The sequence below is a fragment of the Scyliorhinus torazame genome, chromosome 16 (genome assembly GCF_047496885.1).
Source record: "Scyliorhinus torazame isolate Kashiwa2021f chromosome 16, sScyTor2.1, whole genome shotgun sequence".
Taxonomy (NCBI): domain Eukaryota; kingdom Metazoa; phylum Chordata; class Chondrichthyes; order Carcharhiniformes; family Scyliorhinidae; genus Scyliorhinus; species Scyliorhinus torazame.
In genome coordinates this window covers 90,243,456-90,270,380 of record NC_092722.1, presented here as the reverse complement: position 1 = coordinate 90,270,380, position 26,925 = coordinate 90,243,456, and the positions used below count along the sequence as shown (strand labels likewise).

At 47.8% G+C, this 26,925-nt stretch overlaps 1 protein-coding gene across 4 annotated transcripts in view; it reads left to right on the top strand.

The window, feature by feature from the left end:
* LOC140392939 (nucleolar RNA helicase 2-like) overlaps positions 1-26,925 on the top strand; it is a 167,829-nt gene that overhangs the window by 127,006 nt on the left and 13,898 nt on the right. For all 4 annotated transcript variants that reach the window (XM_072478725.1, XM_072478724.1, XM_072478727.1 and 1 more), the window contains 3 exons: positions 10,824-10,985; positions 14,042-14,161; positions 14,869-14,942. In XM_072478725.1, coding sequence (XP_072334826.1) covers positions 10,824-10,985; positions 14,042-14,161; positions 14,869-14,942 — 356 coding nt within the window. The remainder of the gene's footprint in view (positions 1-10,823; positions 10,986-14,041; positions 14,162-14,868; positions 14,943-26,925) is intronic.

Sequence of the window (26,925 nt, the reverse complement as noted above, 5' to 3'; positions counted from 1 at the left end):
AGGCCTTCTTCACAGCTCTATCCACTTGAGTGGCAACTTTCAAAGATGTATGAACATAGACCCCAAGATCTCTCTGCTCCTCCACATTGCCAAGAACTCTACCGTTAACCCTGTATTCCGCATTCATATTTGTCCTTCCAAAATGGACAAACTCACACTTTTCAGGGTTAAACTCCACCTGCCACTTCTCAGCCCAGCTCTGCATCCTATCTATGTCTCTTTGCAGCCGACAACAGCCCTCCTTACTATCCACAACTCCACCAATCTTCGTATCGTCTGCAAGTTTACTGACCCACCCTTCAACTCCCTCATCCAAGTCATTAATGAAAATCACAAACAGCAGAGGACCCAGAACTGATCCCTGCGGTACGCCACTGGTAACTGGGATCCAGGCTGAATATTTGCCATCCACCACCACTCTCTGACTTCTATCGGTTAGCCTGTTCGTTATCCAACTGGCCAAATTTCCCACTATCCCATGCCTCCTTACTTTCTGCAGAAGCCTACCATGGGGAACCTTATCAAATGCCTTACTAAAATCCATGTACACTCCATCCACTGCTTTACCTTCATCCACATGCTTGGTCACCTCCTCAAAGAATTCAATAAGACTTGTAAGGCAAGACCTACCCCTCACAAATCCGTGCTGACTATCCCTAATCAAGCAGTGTCTTTCCAGATGCTCAGAAATCCTATCCTTCAGTACCCTTTCCATTACTTTGCCTACCACCGAAGTAAGACTAACTGGCCTGTAATTCCCAGGGTTATCCCGAGTCCCTTTTTTGAACAGGGGCACGACATTCGCCACTCTCCAATCCCCTGGTACCACCCCTGTTGACAGTGAGGACGAAAAGATCATTGCCAACGGCTCTGCAATTTCATCTCTTGCTTCCCATAGAATCCTTGGATATATCCCGTCAGGCCCGGGGGACTTGTCTATCCTCAAGTTTTTCAAAATGCCCAACACATCTTCCTTCTTAACAAGTATTTCCTCGAGCTTACCAATCTGTTTCACACTGTCCTCTCCAACAATATCGCCCCTCTCATTTGTAAATACAGAAGAAAAGTACTTGTTCAAGACCTCTCCTATCTCTTCAGACTCAATACACAATCTCCCGCTACTGTCCTTGATCGGACCTACCCTCGCTCTAGTCATTCTCATATTTCTCACATATGAGTAAAAGGCCTTGGGGTTTTCCTTAATCCGACCCGCCAAAGATTGTTCATGCCCTCTCTTAGCTCTCCTAATCCCTTTCTTCAGTTCCCTCCTGGCTATCTTGTATCCCTCCAATGCCCTGTCTGAACCTTGTTTCCTCAGCCTTACATAAGTCTCCTTTTTCCTCTTAACAAGACATTCAACCTCTCTTGTCAACCATGGTTCCCTCACTCGACCATCTCTTCCCTGCGTGACAGGGACATACATATCAAGGACACGTAGCATCTGTTCCTTGAACAAGTTCCACATTTCACTTGTGTCCTTCCCTGACAGCCTATGTTCCCAACTTATGTACTTCAATTCTTGTCTGACAACATCGTATTTACCCTTCCCCCAATTGTAAACCTTGCCCTGTTGCACGTACCTATCCCTCTCCATTACTAAAGTGAAAGTCACAGAATTGTGGTCACTATCTCCAAAATGCTCCCCCACTAACAAATCTATCACTTGCCCTGGTTCATTACCAAGTACTAAATCCAATATTGCCCCTCCTCTGGTCGGGCAATCTACGTACTGTGTTAGAAAAGCTTCCTGGACACACTGCACAAACACCACCCTATCCAAACTATTTGATCGAAAGAGTTTCCACTCAATATTTGGGAAGTTAAAGTCACCCATGACTACTACCCTGTGACTTCTGCACCTTTCCAAAATCTGTTTCCCAATCTATTCCTTATTGAAACATCTATAACCAGGGACCTCCAACAACCATTTCTGCCCCTCTTCTATCCAAGTTTCCGTGATGGCCACCACATCGTAGTCCCAAGTACCGATCCATGCCTTAAGTTCACCCACCTTATTCCTGATGCGTCTTGCGTTGAAGTATACACATTTCAACCCATCTCCGTGCCTGCAAGTACTCTCCTTTGTCAGTGTTCCCTTCCCCACTGCCTCATTACACGCTTTGGCGTCCTGAATATCGGCTACCTTAGTTGCTGGACTACAAATCCGGTTCCCATTCCCCTGCCAAATTAGTTTAAACCCTCCTGAAGAGTACTAGAAAACCTCCCTCCCAGGATATTGGTGCCCCTCTGGTTCAGATGCAACCCGTCCTGCTTGTACAGGTCCCACCTTCCCCAGAATGCGCTCCAATTATCCAAATACCTGAAGCCTTCCCTCCTACACCATTCCTGCAGCCACGTGTTCAACTGCACTCTCTCCCTATTCCTAGCCTCGCTATCACGTGGCACCGGCAACAAACCAGAGATGACAACTCTGTCTGTCCTGGTTTTTAACTTCCAGCCTAACTCCCTAAACTTGTTTATTACCTCCACACCCCTTTTCCTACCTATGTCGTTCGTACCCGTGTGCACCACGACTTCTGGCTGCTCCCCCTCCCCCTTAAGGATCCTGAAGACACGATCCGAGACATCCCTGGCCCTGGCACCCGGGAGGCAACATACCTTCCGGGAGTCTCGCTCGCGACCACAGAATCTCCTATCTATTCCCCTAACCATTGAATCTCCTACAACTATTGCTTTTCTATTCTCCCCCTTCCCTTCTGAGCCCCAGAGCCAGACTCAGTGCCAGAGACCTGGCCGCTAGGGCCTTCCCCCGGTAGGTCATCCCCTCCAACAGCATCCAAAACGGTATACCTGTTTTGAAGGGGAACGGCCACGAGGGATCCCTGCACTGTCTGCCTGTTTGTTTTTTTGCCCCTGACTGTAACCCAGCTAGTCTTGTCCTGTACCTTGGGTGTGGTTACCTCCCTGTAACTCTTCTCAATCACCCCCTCTGCCTCCCGGATGATCCGAAGTTCATCCAGCTTCAGCTCCAGTTCCCTAACACGGTCTTTGAGGAGCTGAAGTTGGGTGCACTTCCCGCAGGTATAGTCAGCGGGGACACCAGTGGTATCCCTCACCACCCACATCCTACAGGAGGAGCATGCAACTGGCCTAGCCTCCATCCCCTCTTACCTTCCAGAATATAGCTGCCGTGTGGACTAACTAGATCTCCGCCCTCCGACTCTGCTCCCAGTCAGCTACACTTTCTGTAAACTCCTGACTCTCTTCGCACTCTTTGTGGAAATGTCGGAAACAAAATGAAAGGAGCACCTTACTCCCTCCTCACCTAACTCCATCGGTCACCAAACTCTTACTATTGAGGAACCACAAAGGCAAAAAAACCATAATGGGAGTTATGTACAGGCCTCATAACAGTGGTCAGGACCAGGGGCACAAAATGCACCACAAAATAGAAAAGGCATGTCAGAAAGGCACGGTCACAGTGATCATGGGGGACTTCAATATGCTGGTGGACTGGGTAAATAATGTTGCCAGTGGACCCAAAGAAAGGGAATTCATTGAATGTTTACAGGAGGGCTTTTTGCAACAGCTTGTGATGGAGCCCACGAGGGAACAGGCCATTCTGGACTTAGTGTTATGTAATGAGCCAGACTTGATAAAAGATCTTAAAGTAAGAGAACACTTGGGAGTCAGTGATCATAATATGGTAGAATTCAGTCTGCAATTTGAAAGAAAGAAGGTAGAATCAGATGTAAAGGTGTTACAGTTAAATAAAGGTAACTACAGGGGCATGAGGGAGGAACTGACGAAAATCGACTGGGAGCAGAGCCTAGTGGGAAAGACAGTAGAACAGCAATGGCAGGAGTTTCTGGGAGTAATTGAGGACACAGTACAGAGGTTCATCCCAAAGAAAAGAAAGGTTATCAGAGGGGGGATTAGGCAGCCATGGCTGACAAAGGAAGTCAGGGAATGCATCAAAGCAAAAGAGAAAGCCTATAATGTGGCAAAGAGTAGTGGGAAGTCAGAAGATTGGGAAGGCTACAAAAACAAACAGAGGATAACAAAGAGAGAAATAAGGAAAGAGTATCAAATATGAACGTAGGCTAGCTAGTAACATTAGGAATGATAGTAAAAGTTTCTTTAAATACATTAAAAACAAACAGGAGGCAAAAGTTGACATTGGGCCGCTCCAAAATGATGCTGGTAATCTAGTGATGGGAGACAAGGAAATAGCTGAGGAACTGAATAAGTACTTTGCTTCAGTCTTCACAGTAGAAGACATGAGTAATATCCCAACAATTCAGGAGAGTCAGGGGGCAGAGTTGAATATGGTAGCCATCACAAAGGAGAAAGTGCTAGAGAAACTAAGAGGTCTAAAAATTGATAAATCCCCAGGCCCAGATGGGCTACATCCTAGAGTTCTAAAGGAGATAGCTGAAGAAATAGTGGAGGCGTTGGTTATGATCTTTCAAAAGTCACTGGAGTCAGGGAACGTCCCAGAGGATTGGAAAATCGTTGTTGTAACCCCCCTGTTCAAGAAGGGAACAAGGAAAAAGATGGAAAATTATAGGCCAATTAGCCTAACCTCGGTTGTTGGCAAGATTCTAGAATCCATTGTTAAGGATGAGATTTCTAAATTCTTGGAAGTGCAGGGTCGGATTAGGACAAGTCAGCATGGATTTAGTAAGGGGAGGTCGTGCCTGACAAACCTGTTGGAGTTCTTTGAAGAGATAACAAATAGGTTAGACCAAGGAGAGCCAATGGATGTTATCTATCTTGACTTCCAAAAGGCCTTTGATAAGGTGCCTCACGGGAGTCTGCTGAGTAAAATAAGGGCCCATGGTATTCGAGGCAAGGTACTAACATGGATTGACGATTGGCTGTCAGGCAGAAGGCAGAGAGTTGGGAGAAAAGGTTCTTTTTCGGAATGGCAACCGGTGACGAGTGGTGTCCCGCAGGGTTCAGTGTTGGGGCCACAGCTGTTCTCTTTATATATTAACGATCTAGATGACGGGACTGGGGGCATTCTAGCTAAGTTTGCCGATGATACAAAGATAGGTGGCGGGGCAGGTAGTAATGAGGAGGTGGGAAGGTTGCAGAAAGATTTAGACAGTTTAGGAGAGTGGTCCAGGAAATGGCCGATAATTCAACGTGGGCAAGTGTGAGGTCTTGCACTTTGGAAAAAAGAATAGAGGCATGGACTATTTTCTAAACGGTGACAAAATTCATAATGCTGAAGTGCAAAGGGACTTGGGAGTCCTAGTCCAGGATTCTCTAAAGGTAAACTTGCAGGTTGAGTCCGTAATTAAGAAAGCAAATGCAATGTTGTCATTTATCTCAAGAGGCTTGGAATATAAAAGCAGGGGTGTACCTCTGAAGCTTTATAAAGCATTAGTTAGGCCCCATTTAGAATACTGTGAGCAATTTTGAGCCCCACACCTCAGGAAGGACAAACTGGCACTGGGGCGGGTCCAGCGGAGATTCACACGGATGATCCCAGGAATGGTAGGCCTAACATACGATGAACGTCTGAAGATCCTGGGATTATATTCATTGGAGTTTAGGAGGTTGAGGGGAGATCTAATAGAAACTTACAAGATAATGAATGGCTTAGATAGGGTGGACGTAGGGAAGTTGTTTCCATTAGCAGGGGAGACTAGGACCCGGGGGCCTTAGAATAAAAGGGAGTCACTTTAGAACAGAGATGAGGAGAAATTTCTTCAGCCAGAGAGTGGTGGGTCTGTGAAATTCATTGCCGGGACGTTGAGTGTCTTTAAGACAGAAGTTGATAAATTCTTGATTTCTCGAGGAATTAAGGGCTATGGAGAGAGAGCGGGTTAATGGAGTTGAAATCAGCCATGATTGAATGGTGGAGTGGACTCGATGGGCCGAATGGCCTTACTTCCGCTCCTATGTCTTATGGTCTTATTCCTTAACACGGAGTCTGCACATTCTCCTTGTGCCTCCGTGGGTTTCCTCCCACAAGTCCCGAAATAAATGCTGTTTATTTGGACATTTTGAACCCGAACGGGCGCTGGAATGTGGCGACTAGGAGCTTTCCTCAGTGCTGTCTCACATCACTGAGTTTTTCACTCATCAACCTAGCATGTATTGGAACATGCATTGAAATTCATAAGAACCTTCATCCGCAGAACCAACTTACATACGCCAATTTACTTCTTGAATGGCTTTATCATATGGATCATCAACATTGTCATCAGCAATCATCGAACATAGAACAGTACAGCACACTACAGGCCCTTCGGCCCACGATGTTGTGCCGACCATTTATCCTAATCTAAGGTCAACCTAACCTACACGCCTTCAATTTACTGCTGTCCATGTGCCTGTCCAAGAGCCGCTTAAAAGTCCCTAATGACTCAGACTCCACCACCTCTGCTGGCAGTGCATTCCACGCACCCACCACTCTGTGTCAAGAACCTACCTCTGATATCTCCCCTCTACCTTCCTCCAATCACTATGTCCCCTCGTGACAGCCATTTCCGCCCCGGGGAAAAGTCTCTGGCTATCCACTCTATCCACGCCTCTCATCACCTTGTACACCTCTATCAAGTCACCTCTCTTCCTCCTTCGCTCCAGTGAGACAAGCCCTAGCTCCCTCAACCTTCCTAAGACATGCCGTCCAGTCCGGGCAGCATCCTTGTAAATCTCTTCTGTACCCTCTCAGGGCAGCACGATAAAACACGTGGCTAGCACTGTAGCTTCACATCGCCAGGGTCCCAGGTTAGATTCCCTGCTGGGTCACTGCCTGTGGAGTCTGCACGTTCTCCCCGTGTCAGTGTGTGTTTCCTCCGGGTGCTCTGGTTTCCTTGCACAGTCCAAAGATGCACAGGTAAGGTGGATTAGCCATGCAAAATTGCCCTTGGTGTCCAAAAGCTTAGGAGGGGTTATTGGATTATGGGGATAGGGTGGAAGTGAGGGCATAAGTGGGTTGGTGCAGACTCGATGGGCCGAATGGCCTCCTGCATTGTATGTTCTATATTCTTCGTTCTATGTTCTCCAAAGCATCCACATCCTTCCTATATTGAGGCGAACAGAACTGGACACAATATTCCAAGTGTAGTCGAACCAGGGTTTTATAAAGCTGCAGCAAAACCTCGTGGCTCTTAAACTCAATCCCCCTGTTAATGAAAGCCAACACACCATATGACTTCTGGCATTGGCAAGAATTGGCAAGTCATGTTGCAGCTGTATAGAACCTTAGTTAGGCCACACTTGGAGTATAGTGTTTAATTCTGGTCGCCACACCACCAGAAGGATGTGGAGGCTTTAGAGAGGGTGCAGAAGAGATTTACCAGAATGTTGCCTGGTATGGAGGGCATTAGCTATGAGGAGTGGTTGAATAAACTTGGTTTGTTCTCAATGGAACGACGGAGGTTGAGGGGCGACCTGATAGAGGTCTACAAAATTATGAGGGGCATAGACAGAGTGGATAGTCAGAGGCTTTTCCCCAGGGTCAATTACTAGGGGGCATAGGTTTAAGGTGAGGGGCAAGGTTTCGAGTAGATGTACGAGGCAAGTTTTTTTACACAGAGGGTAGTGGGTGCCTGGAACTCGCTACCGGAGGAGGTGGTGGAAGCAGGGACGATAGTAACATTTAAGGGGCATCTTGACAAATACATGAATAGGATGGGAATAGAAGGATACGGACCCAGCGAAGTGTAGAAGATTGTAGTTTAGTCGGGCAGCATGGTCGGCACGGGCTTGGAGGGCCGAAGGGCCTGTTCCTGTGCTGTACATTTCTTTGTTCTTAACAACCCTATCAACCCGGGTGGCAGCTTTGAGGGATTATGTAAATGGACCCCAAAATCCCTCTATTCCTCCACACTTCCAAGAATCCTGCCTTTAGCCCTGTATTCAGCATTCAAATTCGACCTTCCAAAATGAATCACTTCACATTTATCTAGGTTGAACTCCATCTGCCACTCAGCCCAGCTCTGAATCCTGTCAATGTCCTGTTGCAACCTGCAACAGCCCTCAACACTATCTCCAACTCCCCCAACCTTCGTGTTATCGGCAAACTTCGTAATCCACCCTTCCACTTCCTCATCCAAGTCATTTATAAAAACCACAAAGAGCAGAGGTCCCTGCGGGACACGACTGGTCACCGACCTCCAGGCGGAATACTTTTCATCCACTAGCACTCGCTGTCCTCTTTCGGCCAGCCAATTCTGTATCCAGACAGACACATTTCCCTGATCCCATGCCCCCTAACTTTCTGAATGAGCCTACCATGGGGAACCTTATCAAATGCCTTACTGAAATCCATATACACCACATCCACTGCCCGACCATCATCAATGTGTCTCGTCACATCCTCAAAGAATTCAATGAGGCTTGTGAGGCATGACATCACAAAGCCGTGCTGACTATCTTTAATCAAACTATGTTTATCTAAATAATCATAAATCCTATCTCTCTGAATCCTTTCCAATATTTTGCTCACCACAGACGTAAAAGTCTGTAATTACCAGGGATTTTCCCTATTCCCTTTCTTGAACAGGGGAACAACATTCACCTTCCTCCAATCATCCAGTACTATTCCAGTGGAGAGTGAGGACGCAAAGATCATTGCCAACGGCGCAGAAATATCCTCCCTAGCTTCCCATAGTAACTTTGGGTGTTTCCTGTCAGGCAGGACTTATCTATCCTGATGCATTTCAAAATTTCCAGCACATCCTCCTTAATATCAACCTGTTTGAGTCTATTAACCTGGTTCACACTGTTCTCATGAGCAACAAGGTCCCTCTCTGTAGTGAATACTGAAGCAAAATATTCTTTTAGGGCCTCTCCCATCTCCTCAGACTCTCGGCACAAGTTCCCTCCAATATCCCTGATCGGCCCTACTCTCACTCTGATCATAGAACATAGAAAAATACAGCACAGAACAGGCCCTTCGGCCCACGATGTTGTGCCGAACCTTTGTCCTAGATTAATCATAGATTATCATTGAATTTACAGTGCAGAAGGAGGCCATTCGGCCCATTGAGTCTGCACCGGCTCTTGGAAAGAGCACCCTACCCAAGGTCAACACCTCCACCCAACACTCAGGGCAATTTTGGACACTAAGGGCAATTTATCATGGCCAATCCACCCAACCTGCACATCTTTGGACTGTGGGAGGAAACCGGAGCACCCGGAGGAAACCCACGCACACACGGGGAGGATGTGCAGACTCTGCACAGACAGTGACCCAAGCCGGAATCGAACCTGGGACCCTGGAGCTGTGAAGCAATTGTGCTATCCACAATGCTACCGTGCTGCCCTTAAGAACAAATGAATCTACACTATATCATTCTACCGTAATCCATGTACCTATCCAATCATCCTCTTATTTCTCACATCAATGTCGAACGCCTTGAGGTTTTCCCTAAACCTTCCCGCCAGAGCTTTTTCATGCCCCCTTCTAGCTCTCCTCAATCCATTTTTGAGTTCCTTCCTGGCTACCTTGTAACCCTCTAGAGCCGTGCCAGATCTTTGCTTCCTCAACCATACGTAAGCTTCCTTCATCCTCTTGACTGGAAGCTCCACTTCTCTTGTCATCCAATGCTCCTTCACCTTACCATTCCTTCCTCGTCTCAGTGGGACAAAACTATCCAGCACTCGCAGTAAGTGCTCCTTAAGCAACCCCCACAGTACTGTTGTGCATTTCCCCAAGAAGAATAGTTCCCACTTAATGCTCCTCAGCTCCTGTCTAATGGCAGTATATTTGCCCCTCTTCCCATACTCTCTGTTCCTATCCCTCTCCATGACTATGATAAAGGTCACGGAGTTGTGGTCACTGTCACCGAGACATCTGACACCTGGCCTGGTTAATTGCCGAGCACCAAGTCCAATTTGGCCTCCCCTCTCGTCGGCATATCTACATATTGAGTCAGGAAACCTTCCTGTACACGCCTGACAAAATCTGCACCATCCAAACCATTTGCAGTAAGGAGGTTCCAGTCAATATTCGGGAAGTTGAAGTCACCCAAGACAACAACTCTGTTACTTGTGCACCTTTCCAAGATCTGCTGCCCAATCTGTTCCTCTATCCCTGCTGCTATTGGGGGTCTATAGAAAACTCCCAATAAAGTGACTGCTCCTTTCTTGTTTCTGACTTCCACCCATACTGACTCAGTAGACAAACCCTCCTCAACTACCTCCTTTTCTGTAGCTGTGATGCACTCCCTAATTAACAGTGCCACACCCCCTCCTCTTTTACTCCCCCCCCCCCCCCCCCCCCCCCCCCCCTATTCTCCTGAAAACATCTAAACCCCGGGACATCGAACAACAATTGCTGCCCCTGTGAAATCCATGTGTCCGTAATGGCCACAACATCGCAGTTCCAAGTACTGATCTATGCTAAGTTCATCTCCCTTATTCCTGACACTCCTTGCATTGAAACAGACAGACTTTAACCCATTCCACTGAGTGCAACTTTGCCCTATCAACTGTCTATCCTTCCTCACAGACTCGCTGCATACTATTTCTACCTGATCAAGAGCTGCTCTATTCTCTGATCCATAGTTCTGGTTCCCAACCCCCTGTAAAACTAGTTTAAACTAGTTTAATTGAGCAATCAGCCATATCGTTCCCCAAACACCCATAATCTGTTGATGTCCCACATTTCTTGAATGGTTTGATGACGGTCACTGTTCTGATTTCATTTCATTTCAGTGTTATGTAAGACTACTTGTGACAATAAAGATTATTATTAAATTGCATCCACCTCGCAACTTGCACTCCCATTTAGTTTTGTATCATATTACATTTCATCCCCACATCTAAATCATTGATCATTTTGTTGAGTTATTCTACACCTTCATTTCACTATACCATGTATGTGGTGATTTCTGCAGGATGCTCAGTGTCTCCACGGGGATATTCCACAGAAACAGCGAGAGATCACATTGAAGGGATTCCGGGACGGCACCTTCGAAGTGCTGGTTGCCACCAATGTGGCTGCCCGTGGCTTGGACATCCCAGAAGTAGATCTGGTAATACAGGGCTGCCCACCACAGGTAAATTAGTCCGACTGATGTCTGCTTACCACTCATGTCTAAATTGATTGTGAATTCTCTTGCGGCATTCTTCAAGCATTGTTTAAACTGTATTAGCTAATCCAAATATAGTATATACTTTAGTAAAAGTCGAACTTCTGAGACTAAAATTTAGCCAAGAAGTTGAGGGGGGGGGGGGGGGGGGGGGGGTCACAAGTCATATTTTTAAAATAAATTTAAAGTACTCAATTCTTTTTTGGCCAATTAAGGAGCATGGCCAATCCACCTACCCTGCACATCTTTGGGTTGTGTGGGGTGCAACTCCACATGGACTGTGACCCGGGGCTGGGATTGAGCCTGGGTCCTCAGTGCTGTGAGGTGGCAGTATTAACCACTGCGTCAACATGCCGCCCTTCACCAGATAAAGTTTCTTTCCCCGTTTTTAAATTAAATTTTGAGTACCCAATTCATTTTTCCCAATTGATGGGCAATCTAGTGTGGGCCCCCCGCCCCCCCCCCCCCTCCCCCCCCAAAATTAAGGAGCAATTTAGCGTGGCCACTCCACCTACCCTGCACATCTTTGGGTTGTGGGCGTGAGACACATGGGAGAATGTGCAAACCCCACACGCGCAATGACCCGGGACCGGGCTCGAACCTGGGTCCTTGGTGTCATGAGGCAGCAGTGCACCACTGTGCCACTCCTTACAACCATTTATAGGGTTGCTAATGTCAGAGCCTATATCATCTAGGTCTAGGTCTACAGCACAGAAAAGGTCCTTTGTCCCATCGGGCCTGTGCCGATCAAAAACAACCATCCCATTTTCTAGCACTTGGCCCAAAGCCTTGTACGCCTTGGGATCGCAAGTACGTATCTAAATATTCTCAGATGTTATGAGGGTCTTTGCCTGCACCAGCCTTTCAAGCAATGAGTTCCACACTCTCAGTACCCTCTGGGTGAAAAAGTTTTTCCTCTCATCCAGAGGAACCTCCTGCCCCTTATGCCCTCTGGTCATTGATCCCTCCACCAAGGGGATAAATTTCTTCTTGTCCCTCTGTGCCCCATATAATTTTATACATCTCAATCAAGTCCTCCGCCCCTCCCCTCCAATCCTTTGGGTGATGGTGGTATAGTGGCGAACAATTGACTCGGGTTTGATTCCCAGCCATCACAGTGAAGATTTATTTTTAGGGGCAGCATAGTGGCTAGCACTGTTGCTTCACAGCTCCAGGGTCCCACGGTCCAAAGATGTGCAGGTTAGGTGGATTGGCCATGCTAAACTGCACTTGGTGTCCTAAAAGGTTAGGTGGGGTTGCTGGGTTACGGGGATAGGGTGGAGGTGTCGGCTTAAGGTGGGTGCTTTTCCCAAGGGCCGGCACAGACTCGATGGATTGAATGGCCTCCTTTTGCATTGTAAATTCTATGATTCTTCATAACTAAAACTTTCCAGTCCAGGCAACATTGTGGTAAATCTCCTCTGCACCCTTTCCAGGGCTATCACATCCCTCTATTATGGATTCCAGAACTGCACACCATATTCTTTCTCTGGTCTAACCTTTTATATTGTTCAAGCATAACCTCCCTGTGCTTCTATGCCTCGCCTAATAAAGGCAAGTGTACCATATACTTTCTTAACCACTGTTTCCACCTTCCCTGCTACCTTAAGGGACTGCTGTACACGCACACTCAGGTCCCTCTGGTCCTTGGTGCTCCCAAGGTCCTGCCATTTATCATGTGATCCCTTGCCTTGTTCGTCCTGCCCAAGTGCATCAATCTATTTTGTTCAGAAATATATTCAGTGACTTAGCCACCACAGCTTTATGTGGTAGAGAATTCCAGAGGCTCACCAGCCTTTGATGAAAAGGTTTCCCCTCATTTCAGTACGAAATGGCCTTCCTTGTGTTCTGAGACTGTGACCTCTTATTCTGGGACCCGCAAGCCAGAGGAAACAACATCCCTGTATCCAGTCTGTCTGGCCTTGTCAGAATTTTATACGTTTCAATGAGACTCATTCTTCTAAATTCCAGTGAAGTTTGGCCCAGTCTACCCAATCTGTCCTCTTATGACAATCTTGCCACCCCAGGAATCAGTCGTTAACCTTTGCTGCGCTCTCTCTCTAGCAAGTATATCCTTTCTTAGAAAAGGAGACCAAAACGGCAAACAATACTCCAGGTATGGTCTCAGCAAGCCCCTGTACATCCATGCTCCTGTACTCAACTCCGCTTGCAGTGAAGGCCAACATAGGTTTTGTCTTCCTAACTGCTTGCTGAACCTGCATGCTTGCTTTTATGGAAATTGAAATAGTACGGTTGGGGTCAGGCTCGTGAGCGAAGCAAAGGTGTTCCTTAAAATGGTCACCTGGTCTGCGTTTGATCTCCCCAATGTAGAAGAGACTATATTGTGAGCAGCAAACGCAGTCGACTAAATTGAAAGTGGTGCAAGTGAATCGCTGCTTCACCTGGAAGGAGTATTTGGTGTCTGGGGTAATGAAGAGGGAGGAGGTTATGTGACAGGTGCTACACCTCGCAATTGTTTAGATGATGTGGGTGTTGGAGGGAACCAAGGGTGTCACAGAGGAGAGATGAGGTGGTGCATAATGTTTGAGTTGGTGTAAATGACAGAGAATGAACCTTTGAATACGAAAGCTGGTAGGGTGGAAAGTGAAGACAGGGGAAATCTATCATGGTTCTGGGAACAAGGGGGAAGGGGTGAGAGCAGAAGAGTGGAAAATGAGTGGCACGATTGAGGGCCCTGTCAACCACAGTGAGGAAGAAGAGTGGATTTTATGGCCAAAAGTCAGGGGTGGACTTTTACACAAGATCGACCATTGCTCAATTATACATAGTCTAAACACGGAGCTTTAATATTTGAGTTATTTTGTGACACGTTCTAAACTTGTAGTAAGTTGAATAGTGAGGAGTTACTCCAGCATCTCGTCTGTTAGATATTCCCCAAAATGAAACCGTAATTCTTTTGCTGGTTCATGTGTTTTGTTACTCAGGGTGAGGTGATTTGCTGTTTTTTCTGATTAAGTTCTTTGGAAGAAGTTTTCCTTTGTTCTAATCAATGTCTGGTTTAGGATGTGGATTCTTATATTCATCGTTCTGGCCGTACAGGCAGAGCTGGGCGTACCGGGGTCTGCATCTGTTTTTATCAGCGTAAGGAGGCAGACCATCTGAGATTTGTGGAACAGCAAGCTGTAAGTACATTTTGATGTGAAGTGTGTTGTACCGATTACTTCAGAGAAGTGATGTGCAAGCTTTGTCCCAGTGAATGCATTTGTCCTCAGCCAACCGTAAGCAAACAATAATGGTGTTAGCTAACAACAACGCAATTCAAACTTGTCTGATTCTGTGCATGTTCCTGTATTTTCTGTCTTGATTAAAGCCAGCTGCTTGCTCCCTCCTCTCAGGCACTCGCCGAGGTTCAAGCTGCAAGTTGGCATTTCATTAAGTTGTGGGCCATGGGGTCAGATACACTGGTATTTGGATACAGCCTGTTTTTCTGTACTCTGCCTGCTTTCCATCCCTAGCCACCCTGTTGCCTCGCTGAATCATATTGCAGTTTTGGTTTACGAATTGAGCCAATTCTATATTACAGACCACCCAAGAGCTGGATTGAGATGGCCCACTCGTTCACTGCAGGCTCATGGGTAGCAAATTGAATTCTTCCCTGGTGGAACTGGTCTGGAGTTGAGCCTGCATATCAGAGCTGACAGACTAGTGTTTAATCCACTGTTTCTTCATCTCCCCTTTACTGACAATTGATCTTTGCTGTGAAATTTTTCAATATTCGCAGCGAGCGAGATTCACTTCATTTCCCTTCTCTGAAGTAAGTAACTTGCAAAAACTATCTAATCCTAATGGGGAACTGTAGCATTTAAGATTTCTTGCTTGTTCTTTGAAGGGTTTGACATTCAAACGTGTTGGAGTTCCAACAGCCACTGACATCGTCGAAGCTTCCTACAAGGACGCCATCCGGTAATGTGTGATTTCATATTAATAACTGTCGAGCTCTTGAATCCTGGCTGCCAACACGTGTCCAAGGGCTATATCTAACTGCTTCTTAACATGCAATGTTTCGGCATCAACTGCTTCCTGTGGTAGAGAATTCCACTGGTCATTGCTCTCTAGATGAAGAAATTTCTCCTCATCTCAATCCAAAATGGTCCACCCCATATCCTTTTTTTTAATTCACTTACGGTATTGGGCATCGCTGGTTAGGCCTGCATTTCGACTTGGTCAGTGACATCTGGTTCTGGACACCCCAACCATCGGGAACATCCATCCTGCATTTACCCTGTCTAGTTCTGTTAGAATTTAACCTACACCGCCATGCAATATGACCATGGCTGATCATGCAAATTCAGTATCCCACTCCTCTTTTCTCTCCATACCCCTTTAGCCGCAAGGGCCACCTCCAGGTCCCTCTTGAATATATCCAACAACCTGACCCCAATAACTTTCTGTGGTAGAGAATTCCACAAGTTCACAACTCTCTTCCTCATTTCAGTCCTGAATGGCCCTTATTAGGCTGTGACCCCTATTTCTGGACATCCAAAACTCTAATCCTCTCTCTATGAAGACCAAAGTATAATTTGCTTTCTGCCCCAACTGCTGCGTCTACATGCTTGCTTTCAGTGACTGGTGTAGAAGGATACCCAGGCCTAGATGCATATTCCCCTCTCCCAATCTATAACCACTCAGATAATCTGCCTTCCTGTTTTTGCTGCCAACATGGATAACCTCACATTTATCCATATTGGGCGCAATTCACCGGCCTCGTCACACAAGCGAAATGAGCCAGTGAATAGCAGGAGAGGCCAAAAAAGACATCTGGTCATGCGGCTGAAGGCTATCGCTAATGGGGAATTGGCGATTGTGGTGAAGTGAGCACTTCACACATCCCAAGTGGATTCCCGTGGGTAGGCAGGCCATGTAGCATGCAGGAGTCAAAGAACAATACAGCGCAGGAACAGGCTCTTTGGCCCTCCAAGCCTGTACCGATCATGATACCAACCTTTGCCAAAACCCTCAGCACTTCCTTGTGCCGTATCCCTCGAGCATGCCAATCATACCTTGACACTTGGACACTCTACTTGAACACTGCAGGAGGCAACACCACACCGGCAGCAGCCAACTTCCAAACACCCAGGGAATGGGACATAGCTCCGGGGACCTGTCCACGGTCGGAGGGTGGATTGGGTGCCCACGGAAACAGGAAGAGTGCCTGAAGAGATTGGCTATGGGATCGGAGGTCAGCCCGCATTGCGGACAAAAGTGACAGAGGCATCATAATGGTTGTATGGTTGTGCACAAGGGTGTTTAATGTGTAATACAAGTCCCCAGTCTCCTGACGGTGCCGCCCCCCCGCCCTGGTGCCCTCCGTGATCCACAACTTGCTTTGCCTTCCTAGCTCTTCCACTACGACTGTGTGTCCCCGGGATGCACATGAGAGGTGGAGGCAGCCAGCTGCTTACCTCGCCCCGTGTCCTTTGATGCCCCAACGGGCGTCCTCTGGGGCCGAAGGGCCCCAGCTCATTTGTCGACAGCGCATGCACAGCCGTGATGCACTGTCCCGTGTGCTAACTGCGAGGTGTGGCTTCATCAGAGGGGGAGAACTAAGGGGAGCTGGTGGCCACCATCGCCACTCCATGTAACGGGTCCGTGTTGGCACCCCTCCTTCCAGTCGGTGCCCATAGGGCCCAGGGGTTCACCTTGGGACGGAGGGGCAACTGGTTCGAGCCCCGGCAGCCCCTGCATCATCTGGCTCTGCCAGCCCTGGCAACTCCCCATGATCAACTATTGAGTCAACGCCCTCGGCGATGCTCCTCAGTGATTGGGCTATGCTCTGCAACGTCTCGGCAATGCCCACCTGCGACTGGGACAAGCTCCGCAGTGTTTCGGCCAAGCCCACCTGAGAGAGGGACAGGTCCCACAAAATCTCATCAAAGTCAGCCTGGTACTGGGTGACCTCCCCTAGCGAGTCGGACATTCTACTGAGACCCTCAGCCATGACTGTCGCCAACTGCGCCTTCACTGCTGATGTCATGCACCAGGCTTTCCACTGCGGTCGCCACCCTAGCAGCGTTGGCCTCAGTGCCATGCATTGCCGGCGTAGCCCGTAGCCTCTGGGACCCAGAGCGGCTATGGATCTGCTTGAGCGGAGTTGACATCTCCCTCTGAATGCCCTGGCTGCTCCCTATCATCTCCATCAGCTCCGGGTTCCTCAGGCTCAGCATCAAGCTGGGATCCAGGGATCCAGCAGACCTCTGACTGTTGTCTCCCCTGGGGGTTCCTGCCTCCACCTGATACACATCAGGGAGTAGCATGGTGCTTACCAGATTGTGCCCCCGAACCCTGTCCACTATCATGTCCCACCATGATGTAAATCTGCGCTGGTGGAGGGTGGGGATAACAGCTGTGCCGAAACTATAACGGTTGCATCCCCTGATCTCTCCCCCGAGGTGGTCTCATGGGAGGCAGGAGAGGATGCTGCCCGGGGTGCGCCGTCGGTTGGAGGACCTGCGGGAGACATGTGGTCAGTGGGAGGGATAGGTCAGTCAGTAAGGAAATAACAACTCACGTTTGACCGGTCCTCTGCGTGGAGCCCAGTGGTTCCTCACCCCTGCGGCATCCACCAGACTCTGCCTGGGTTGCCTTTCTGGGCCCTCTCCTAATGATGGTGTGAGCTTTTCCTGAGGAGTCATTGAGGGGGCATCATTAGCCACTCGCATGGTTCACAGTGGTGGGAGCAGGGGAGGGGGTGGAAGGAGGGTGGGGGGGGGGGTTGCGGGGGTGGATTCTCCCTTGGGGGAGGGGGGGGGCAGTGGTGTCTACTCACTCCTGCTGCCCAGTGTAGGTTGTTGACCTTTTTCGACACCGGAGGCTAGTCCTCCTGGTCACAATTTCAAGCTCACAGCTGCCGCCATCTCGTCCCAGGCAATACTGGCTGCCCAAGGCTCAGGACCCTTGGGGGAGCAGGACATTCCTCCTGGCCTCCACTGTGTCGAAGAGCCTCCCCAGATCAGCGTCCCTGAATCTTGGGGCCGGTCTCAATGACTCGTGCCATTGTTGCAAGCTGGCTGGGGTTGGCTGAGCAAGTACAGTTTAAGTGCCTTGTCAGCAGGGGGCTAGCAAGAGTGGTCCCAGTGAATCATCTGGCGAGCCTTCATTTGCGACAAGAAACCCGTGAGGCCTCGTTAAGTGGACCAATTAACGTTGAATTGCGTTGCCCGCCTTGCTGGGCCAAGTGCCGGGAAGCTCGTGGTAATTAATAACAATTTCAGTGTTTATTTTGAATTAATTAGCTAGTGCATAAATGTCACTCAGCGAGGTGCAGTGCTCTTAACTGTGAGATGTGGCACATCCGTGATGCTTCCAGCGTTCCGATCGACTACGTCTTCAGGAAGTGTAACCAATGGCAGCTCCTCACAGACCGTGTGGATTGGCTGGAGCAGCAGTTAGATGCACTTGGTAACATGCAGGTGGCGGAAAGCGTCACAGATGAGAGTTATAGAGATGGGTGACTGCAAAAAAGGGAGGCAGTCAGTGCAGGAACCCTCTGTGGCTGTCCCCCTCTCTAACAGGCATGCAGGTGGTGGAAAGCATCATAGATAGGAGTTACAGAGAAGGGTGACCGCTAGAAAGGGAGGCAGTCAGTGCAGGAATCCCCTGTGGCTGTCCCCCTCTCTAATAGGTATACCGTTTTGGATACTGTTGGGGGGTATAGCCGATCAGAGGAGAACAACAGCAGCCAGAACAGTGGTAGCACAACTGGCTCTGTTGCTCAGCAGGAGAGTGATAGTTATAGGGGACTCTATAGTAAGGGGCACAGATAGGCGTTTCTGTGGAAGTGAAAGACTCCAGGATGGTGTGTTGCCTCCCTGGTGCCAGGGTCAAGGATGTCTCTGAACGAACACAGGACATCCTGAAGGGGGAGGCTGATCAGCCAGAGGTCTTCGTACACATAGGTACTAATGACATAGGCAGGAAGAATGATGAGGTCCTGCAGAAGGAGTTCAGAGAGTTAGGCAGTAAGCTAAAAAGCAGGACCTCTGGGGTTGTAATCTCAGGATTAGTCCCTGTGCCATGTGCCAGTGAGGCTAGAAATAGGAGAATAGTGCAGTTAAAGACTTGGCTAAACCAGTGGTGTAGGAGGGAGGGTTTCAGATTTTTGGACCATTGGGATCTCTTCTGGGGCAGGTGCGACCTGCATCTAAACTCGAGGGGCACCAATATCCTGGCTGGGAGGTTTGCTAGGGTCACTCGGGAGGATTTAAACAGTGGGTGGGAACCAGAGCGTAAGCTTAGAAGGGGAAATACAGAACAAAAATAAGAGAACAACATCACCTTCAGGCAGAGAAAAAAAAGTGACACGTGTGAGAAGGGAGGTGGTCAATGCAGGACTGAGGGTATTGTACTTTGATGCGTGCAGTACACAGAACAAGGTAAATGAGCTTGTTGCGCACATTGAAATTGGCTGGTACGATGTGGGCATCAGAGACGTGCCTGCAAGGGGATCAGGGCTGGGATCTAAATATTCAAGGATATGTGTCCTATCGAAAGGACAGGCAGATGGGCAAAGCGGGGGGTGATGGTTGCATTGTTAGTAAGTAAGGACTGAAGGAGCGATATAGAATCAGAAGGCATAGAATCTCTGTGGGTAGAGTTGAGGAATCACAAAGATAAAAAGGCGTTGATGGGAGTTAAGTACTGGCCCCCTAGCAGTAGTCAGGATGTAGGGCAGAAAATAAATCAGGAGATCGAGGAAGCATGTAAAAAAAAAAAAAAGGCACAATATTCATGGGGGACTTCAATATGCACGTGGACTGGGAAAATCAGGTTGGTAGTGGATCCTAAGAAAAGGAATTTGTGGAATGTCTAAGAGATGGTATTTGGAGCAACTTGTGACAGAGCCTAATAGGGAACAAGCAATTCTGGATTTGGTGATGTGTAATGAGGCAGACTTGATCAGGGATCTTAAGGTGAAGGAACCCTTAAGGAGCAGTGACCACAATATGATAGAATTTACCCTGCCATTTGAGAGGGTGAAGCTGGAGACAGATGTAACAGTATTACAATTAAATAAGGGTAACTGCAAAGACATGAAGGAGGAGCTGGCCGGAGTTGATTGGAAAAGAAGCCGAGCAGGATAGACAGTGGAACAGCAATGGCAGGAGTTTTGGGGGGTTATTCGGGAGGCACAGCAGAAATTCATCCCAAGGAGGAGGAAACATGCTAAGGGGAGGACAAGGCATCCATGGTTGACGAGGGAAGTCCAAGGACAGCATAAAAACAAAAGGAAAAACATACAAAGTGGCAAGAATTAGTGGGAAGCCAGAGGTTTGCGAATCCTTTAAAAGCGAGCAGAGGACAACTAAAAAAGCAATAAGGGGCGAGAAGATGAAAGATGAGTGCAAGCTAGCTAGTAATATAAAAGAAGATGGAAAGAATTTCTTTCAATATATAAAAGGTAAGAAAGAGGAAAAATTGACATTGGACCGCTGGAGAACGTGGCTGGAGAAGCAATAATAGGAAACAAAGAAATGGCAGATGAACTGAGTAGTTACTTTGCATCAGTTTTCACAGTGGAAGACACTGTAGTCCATCCGGTCCAGGTGACCAATCCACCTTCAGACCTTTCAGTTTCCCCAGAACCTTCTCCTTAGTAATGGCCACTGCACTCACCTCTGCCCCTGATTCTCCTGGAGCTCTGCCATCCCACTGAAAATGAAATGAAAATCGCTTATTGTCACAAGTAGGCTTCAAATGAAGTTACTGTGAAAAGCCTCTAGTCGCCACATTCCGGCGCCTGTTCGGGGAGGCTGTTCCCATAAGGGAAGCCTACTTGTGACAATAAGCGATTTTCATTTCATTTTCAGTGGGATGGCAGAGCTCCAGGAGAATCAGGGGCAGAGGTGAGTGCAGTGGCCATCACTAAGGAGAAGGTTCTGGAGAAACTGAAAGGTCTGAAGGTGGATAGGTCACCTGGACCGGATGGACTACACCCCAGGGTCCTAAAAAAGGTAGCTGAGGAGATTGTGGAGGCATCGGTGGTGATATTTCAGGGATTACTGGAGGCAGGAAGAGTCCCAGAGGACTGGAAAGTGGCTCATGTAACACTGCTGTTTAAAAAGGGAGGGAGGCAGAAGACGGAAATTATAGGCCGGTTAGCCTGACTTCGGTTATTGGTAATATTTTAGAGTCTGTTATTAAAGATGAGATTGCGGAGAACTTGGAAGTGCATGGTTAAATTGGACTGAGTCAGCACGGCTTTGTCAAAGGGAGGTCATGTCTGACAAATCTGTACGAGTTCTTTGAGGAGGTAACAAGGAAGTTAGACAAAGTAGAACCAGTGGACGTGATTTATTTAGATTTCCAGAAGGCCTTTGACAAGGTGCCACATGGGAGATTGTTAAATAAGTTAAGAGCCCATGATGTTTCGGGTAAGATCCTGGCATGGATAGAGGATTGGCTGACTGGAGAAGGCAGAGAGTGGGGTAAAGGGGTGTTTTTCAGGATGGCAGCTGGTGACTAGTGGTGTGTCTCGGGTCTGTGCTGGGACCACAACTTTTCACAATATATATTAATGGTCTGGAAGAAGGAACTGAAGGCACTGTTGCTAAGTTTGCAGATGATACAAAGATCTGTAGAGGGACAGGTAGTATTGAGGAAGCAAGGGGGCTGCAGAAGGACATGCTAGGAGAGTGGGCAATGAAGTGGCAAATGAAATAAAATGTGGAAAAGTGTGAGGTTGGAAGGAGGAATTTAGGCATAAACTATTTTCTAAATGGGGAAATGCTTAGGAAATCAGAAGCACAAAGGGACTTGGGAGTCCTTGTTCACGATTCTCTGAAGGTTAACGTGCAGGTTCAGTCGGCAGTTAAGGCAAATGCAATGTTAGCATTCATGTCAAGAAGGCTAGAATACAGACTAGGGATGTACTTCTGAGGCTTTATAAGGCTTTGGTCAGACCTTATTTGGAGTATTGTGAGCCGTTTTGGGCCCCGTATCTAAGGAAAGATATGCTGGCCTTGGAAAGGGTCCAGAAGAGGTTCACAAGAATGATCCCTGGAATGAAAAACTTGCCGCATGAGGAACGGTTGGGGACTCTGGATCTGTACTCGTTGGAGTTTAAAAGGATGAGGGGGGATTTTATTGAAACTTTCGGGATACTGCGAGGCCTGAATAGAGTTAACGTGGAGAGAATGTTTCCATTTGTAGGAACAACTGGAAGCAGAGGACACAATCTCAGACTAATGGACGATCCTTCAAAACCGAGATGAGGAATTTCTTCAGCCAGAGGGTGGTGAATCTGTGGCACTCTTTGCCGCAGAAGGCTGTGGAGGCCAATCACTGAGTGTCTTTAAGACAGAGATAGATAGGTTCTTGATTATGGGGGGAAGGCGGTAGCATTGTGGATAGCACAATTGTTTCACAGCTCCAGGGTCCCAGGTTCGATTCCGGCTTAGGTCACTGTCTGTGCGGAGTCTGCACATCCTCCCCGTGTGTGCGTGGGTTTCCTCCCGGGTGCTCCGGTTTCCTCCCACAGTCCAAAGACGTGCAGGTTAGGTGGATTGGCCATGATAAATTGCCCTTAGTGTCCAAAATTACCCTTAGCGTTGGGTGGGTTTGCTGGGTTATGGGGATAGGGTGGAGGTGTTGATCTTGGGTGGGGTGCTCTTTCCAAGAGCCGGTGCAGACTCGATGGGCCGAATGGCCTCCTTCTGCACTGTAAATTCTATGAAGGCAGGAGAATGGGGATGAGAAACATAGCCAGATATTGGGCCGAGTGGCCTAATTCTGCTCCTATGTTTTATGGTCTTATAATTACAGCTTGCTACCACACTTAGAATTATACGGCATCTGCCATGCATTTGCCCACTCATTCAACTTGTTCAAATAATACTGAAGCACCTCACCGCTCACTTTCCCACCCAGTTTTGTGTCGTCTGCTGATTGAGAGATGTTACCTCATCTAAATCATGACATTGTGAATAGCTGGGTCCTAGCACTGATTCCTGTTGTACCCCAGTAGTCACTGCCTGCACTTGGAAAAAGATCCATTTATTCATGATCTTTGTTTCCTGTGTGCCAACCAGTTTTCTATCTGTCTCAGTACACCACGCCCAATGCCATGCGCTTTAATTCTACATACCAATCTATTATGTGGGACCTTATCGAAAGTCTTCTGAAAGTCCAAATAAACCACATTCACTGGTTCCTTCATCAACTTTACTGAGATTCTTTGAGATGGCACAGTGCCACAGTGGTTAGCACCGTTGTCTCGCAGCACCAGAGACCTGCATTTGATTCTGACCGTGGGTGACTTTCTATGTAGAGTTTGCATCTCCTCCCTCCGTCTGCGTGGGTTTGCTCCGGGTGCCCTGGTTTCCTCCCGCAGCAGGGTGGATTGGCCATGCTAAATTGTCCTTGGGGCGGGGGATTGGGCGAAGGTCGGGTGGTCTTTCGACGAGTCGGTGCAGACTTGAATGGCTGAATGGCCTCCTGCACTGTCTGGATTGTATGATGTAACAAATAGATTTCCCAAGATTTCCCTTTCGTAAATCCATGTTGGCTCTACGAACCTGCCACTGTTTCCCAAGTGCTCTGCTATTAAATCGTTTTTAATGGCACTATTGACGTAAGGCTGACTGGTCTATAATTCCCTGCTTTCTCCCGAGGTCTCTTTTCAAGGAGTGGGATTACATTAGCTACCCTCCAATTTGTCGGAAATGTTCTAGAGGCTATAGAATTTTGGAAGATGACTGCCAATGCATCCACTATTTCTAGGGTCACTTCCTTAAGTATTCTAGGATGTAGATTATCAGGCCCTGGGGATTTATCGACCTTATGAAGAGAGGTTGAGTAGGTTGGGTTTGCACTCATTGGAGTTTAGTAGAATGAGAGGTGGCCTTAATGAGACATTCTCAAGGGCGTAGATTCTGAAAGGCTATTTTCCCTTGTGGAAGATTAGAGGACCAGAGGGCATAATCTCAGAATAATTAAGACCAGAATGAGGGGGTATTTCTTTTGAGATTAGTGAATCTGTGGAAATCTTTACCGCAGAGGACATAGAGGCTGTGTTCCCTACTTTTCAATTAAGTTTATGAATGACAACTATACTTAAATATGCAGCAAATATAATGGGTTAACTGTTATTTAATTGCAGTCCCCCTCCCCCACTTAATCTCTCCCCACCCTCAATGCAGGCATCCATAAAACACAAACACAGGTGAGAAGAGGGTGTAAAAATAATGAACGGGATAAAAGTCTTTGTTTTAGATGGTTGTATTGTAGCATACCTTAGAGTCATGGAGGTTTACAGTATGAAAACAGGCTCTCCGGCCCAACTTGTCCATGCCCGGATTTGGCCCATATCCCTCTATACCCAGTTTTCCCATATATCGTCTAAATGCTTTTTAAAAGTCAAAATTGTACCCACCTCTACTATTGCCTCTGGCAACTCATCCCAGACACTCGCCACCCTCTGTGGAAAAAATGACCCCTCTGGACCCCTTTGTATTCCCCCCCCCCCCCCCCCCCCCCCCCTCTACCTCACCTTAAAACTGCCCTCTAGTTCTCGACTCCTCTACCTTGGGGAGAAGATGTTGACTATCTTTACCGCCGAGGGCATAGCGGCTGTGTTGCTAAGTATGTTCAAGGCTGAGATGGACAAATATTTAATCAGTAACAAAATCTAGAGTTATGGGGATAAGGTGGGAAAGTGAAGTTGAGGATTATCATATCTTATCAGCCAGATCTCAAGATCACAGAATAATACAGCGCAAAAGAGGCCCTTCGGCCCATCAAGTCTGCACCGATGCATGAAAAACACTTCACCTACCTACCTAATCCCATTGCCAGCACTTGGACCATAGCCTTGAATCTTGTAACCTGCCAAGTGCTCATCCACACCTGGGGCTGGTTTAGCACAGTGGGCTAAACAGCTGGCTTGTAATGCAGAACTAAGGCCAGCAGCGCGGGTTCAATTCCTGTACTGGCCTCCCCGAACAGGTGCCGGAATGTGGCGACTAGGGGCTTTTCACAGTAACTTCAATGGAGCCTACTTGTGACAATAAGCGATTATTATTATTTTGTACTTTTTAAAGGATGTGAGGCAACCACCTCTACCACCCTCCCAGGCAGTGCATTCCAGACCGTCACCGCCTCTGGGTAAAAAGGTTTACCTTAAAACTCCTGCCTTGAACTTGTGCCCCTCGAAACTGACCTTCAACTAAGGGGAACAGCTGCTCCCTATCCACCCTGTCCATGCCCCTCATAATCATGTACATATCAATCAGGATGCCCTTCAATCTTCTCTGCTCGCAAAGAAAAGAACCCAAGGCTATCCAACCTCTCCATAACTTAAATGTTCCATCCCAGGCAACAATCTCGTTGAATAACGGAGCAAACCCGATGGGCTGAACGGTCTACTGCTCCTACGTCTTGATGGCCGATTGCACTGTAACTTTTCCCGGCTTCCCACAAGGAGCAGGAGGAGCTTTGAATATTGCGTGTAATTCTGGTTGCCACACTACCAGAAAATGTGGAGGCTTTGGAGAGGGTGCAGAGGAGGTTTACCAGGATGTTGCCTGGTCTGGAGGGTGCTAGCTATGTAGAGAGGCTGAATAGACTGACTGTTTTCATTAGAAAGACGGAGGTTGAGGGGGTGACCTGCCTGAGAGGCGTGGGTGAGCAGGCACTCTTTTCCAGGGTGGAGGGGTCAGTCACCAGGGGGCAGAGGTTTAAAGTCCGTGGGGCAAAGTTTAAAGGGGATGTCCGAGGTGGTTTTTTTACGCAGGGGGTGGTGAGTGCTTGGAACACGTTACCAGGGGAGGTTGTGGAAGCAGATACATTAACGGCAAAAGGCATCTTGACAAATATATGGATGTAGGGGATACAGCACTAGGAAGTGCTGAGGGTTTTGGCCAAGGTTGGTATCATGTCTGGTACAAGCTTGGAGGGCCGAAGCGCCCGTTTCTGTGCTATTTTGTTCTTTTGGAAAGTGCTTCAAATCAAATACTATCAATTACTCCATGGCCCCTTCCTGCTACTCGTTAATACAGAATATAGCCCTTTTAAACCATAAAACAAAGGCCGTACAAACTCTTAAGCAATTGATGTAGTAAATACTTAGCTGACCGTAGTCACCTAATCAGCTGCTCCCACTTGTGCCGTGTCACTTGAAATACGGCATCACCACGAGAGCTCCAAATTCTATGCCAGCACTGATTTCTCAATGAATTTTTGTGCTGTTTTCAATCTCTGTGCTCAGTCCCACGCTCCTTTTATCAACCCGCCTTCTCTTGCACTCTTTGTGAATTCCCAGCTTCTCTCTCACTGTGAATTCCCAGCTTCTCTCATGCTCTTTGTGAACTCCTGGCTGCTCACGCACTCTTTGTGAACTCCCGGCTCCTCACGTGCTCTGTGTGAACTCCCAGCTCCTGTCGTACTCTGCGGGGGGGGGGGGGGTGGGGGACGCATAAGCCATATAAATACAAGAGTGGGTCATAGGTTGCGAATCCTGTGGAAAGTTAACTCTCCTCCTGGCTCCCCAAATTATGGCTATCGATCTCAACCAGCCAGTTGGCAAAAGACCTTTAGTTTCATCTAGAAAGACAAGGTCAGCAGATACATGGGAACACCACCACCTGGAAGTTTCCCTCCAAGCTACACACCATCCTGACTCGCTGTTTCTTTACTGTTGCTGGGTCAAAAACCTGGAACTCTCTCCCTAACAGCACTCAAGGTGTACCTACATGACATGGATTGCAGCGTTTCAAGAAGGCAACTCACCACCGCTGTTTTGAGGACAGTTGGGGGGTGTGCAATAAATTTTGGCCATGCCAGTGACGCCCACATCCCATGAACTAATTTAATAAGAGTTTTTTTTGGTCGTACAGAACTTCCTTATTGCTGTAAAAAGACATTTTGTCGAAGCTTTTAGTATGCACTCATC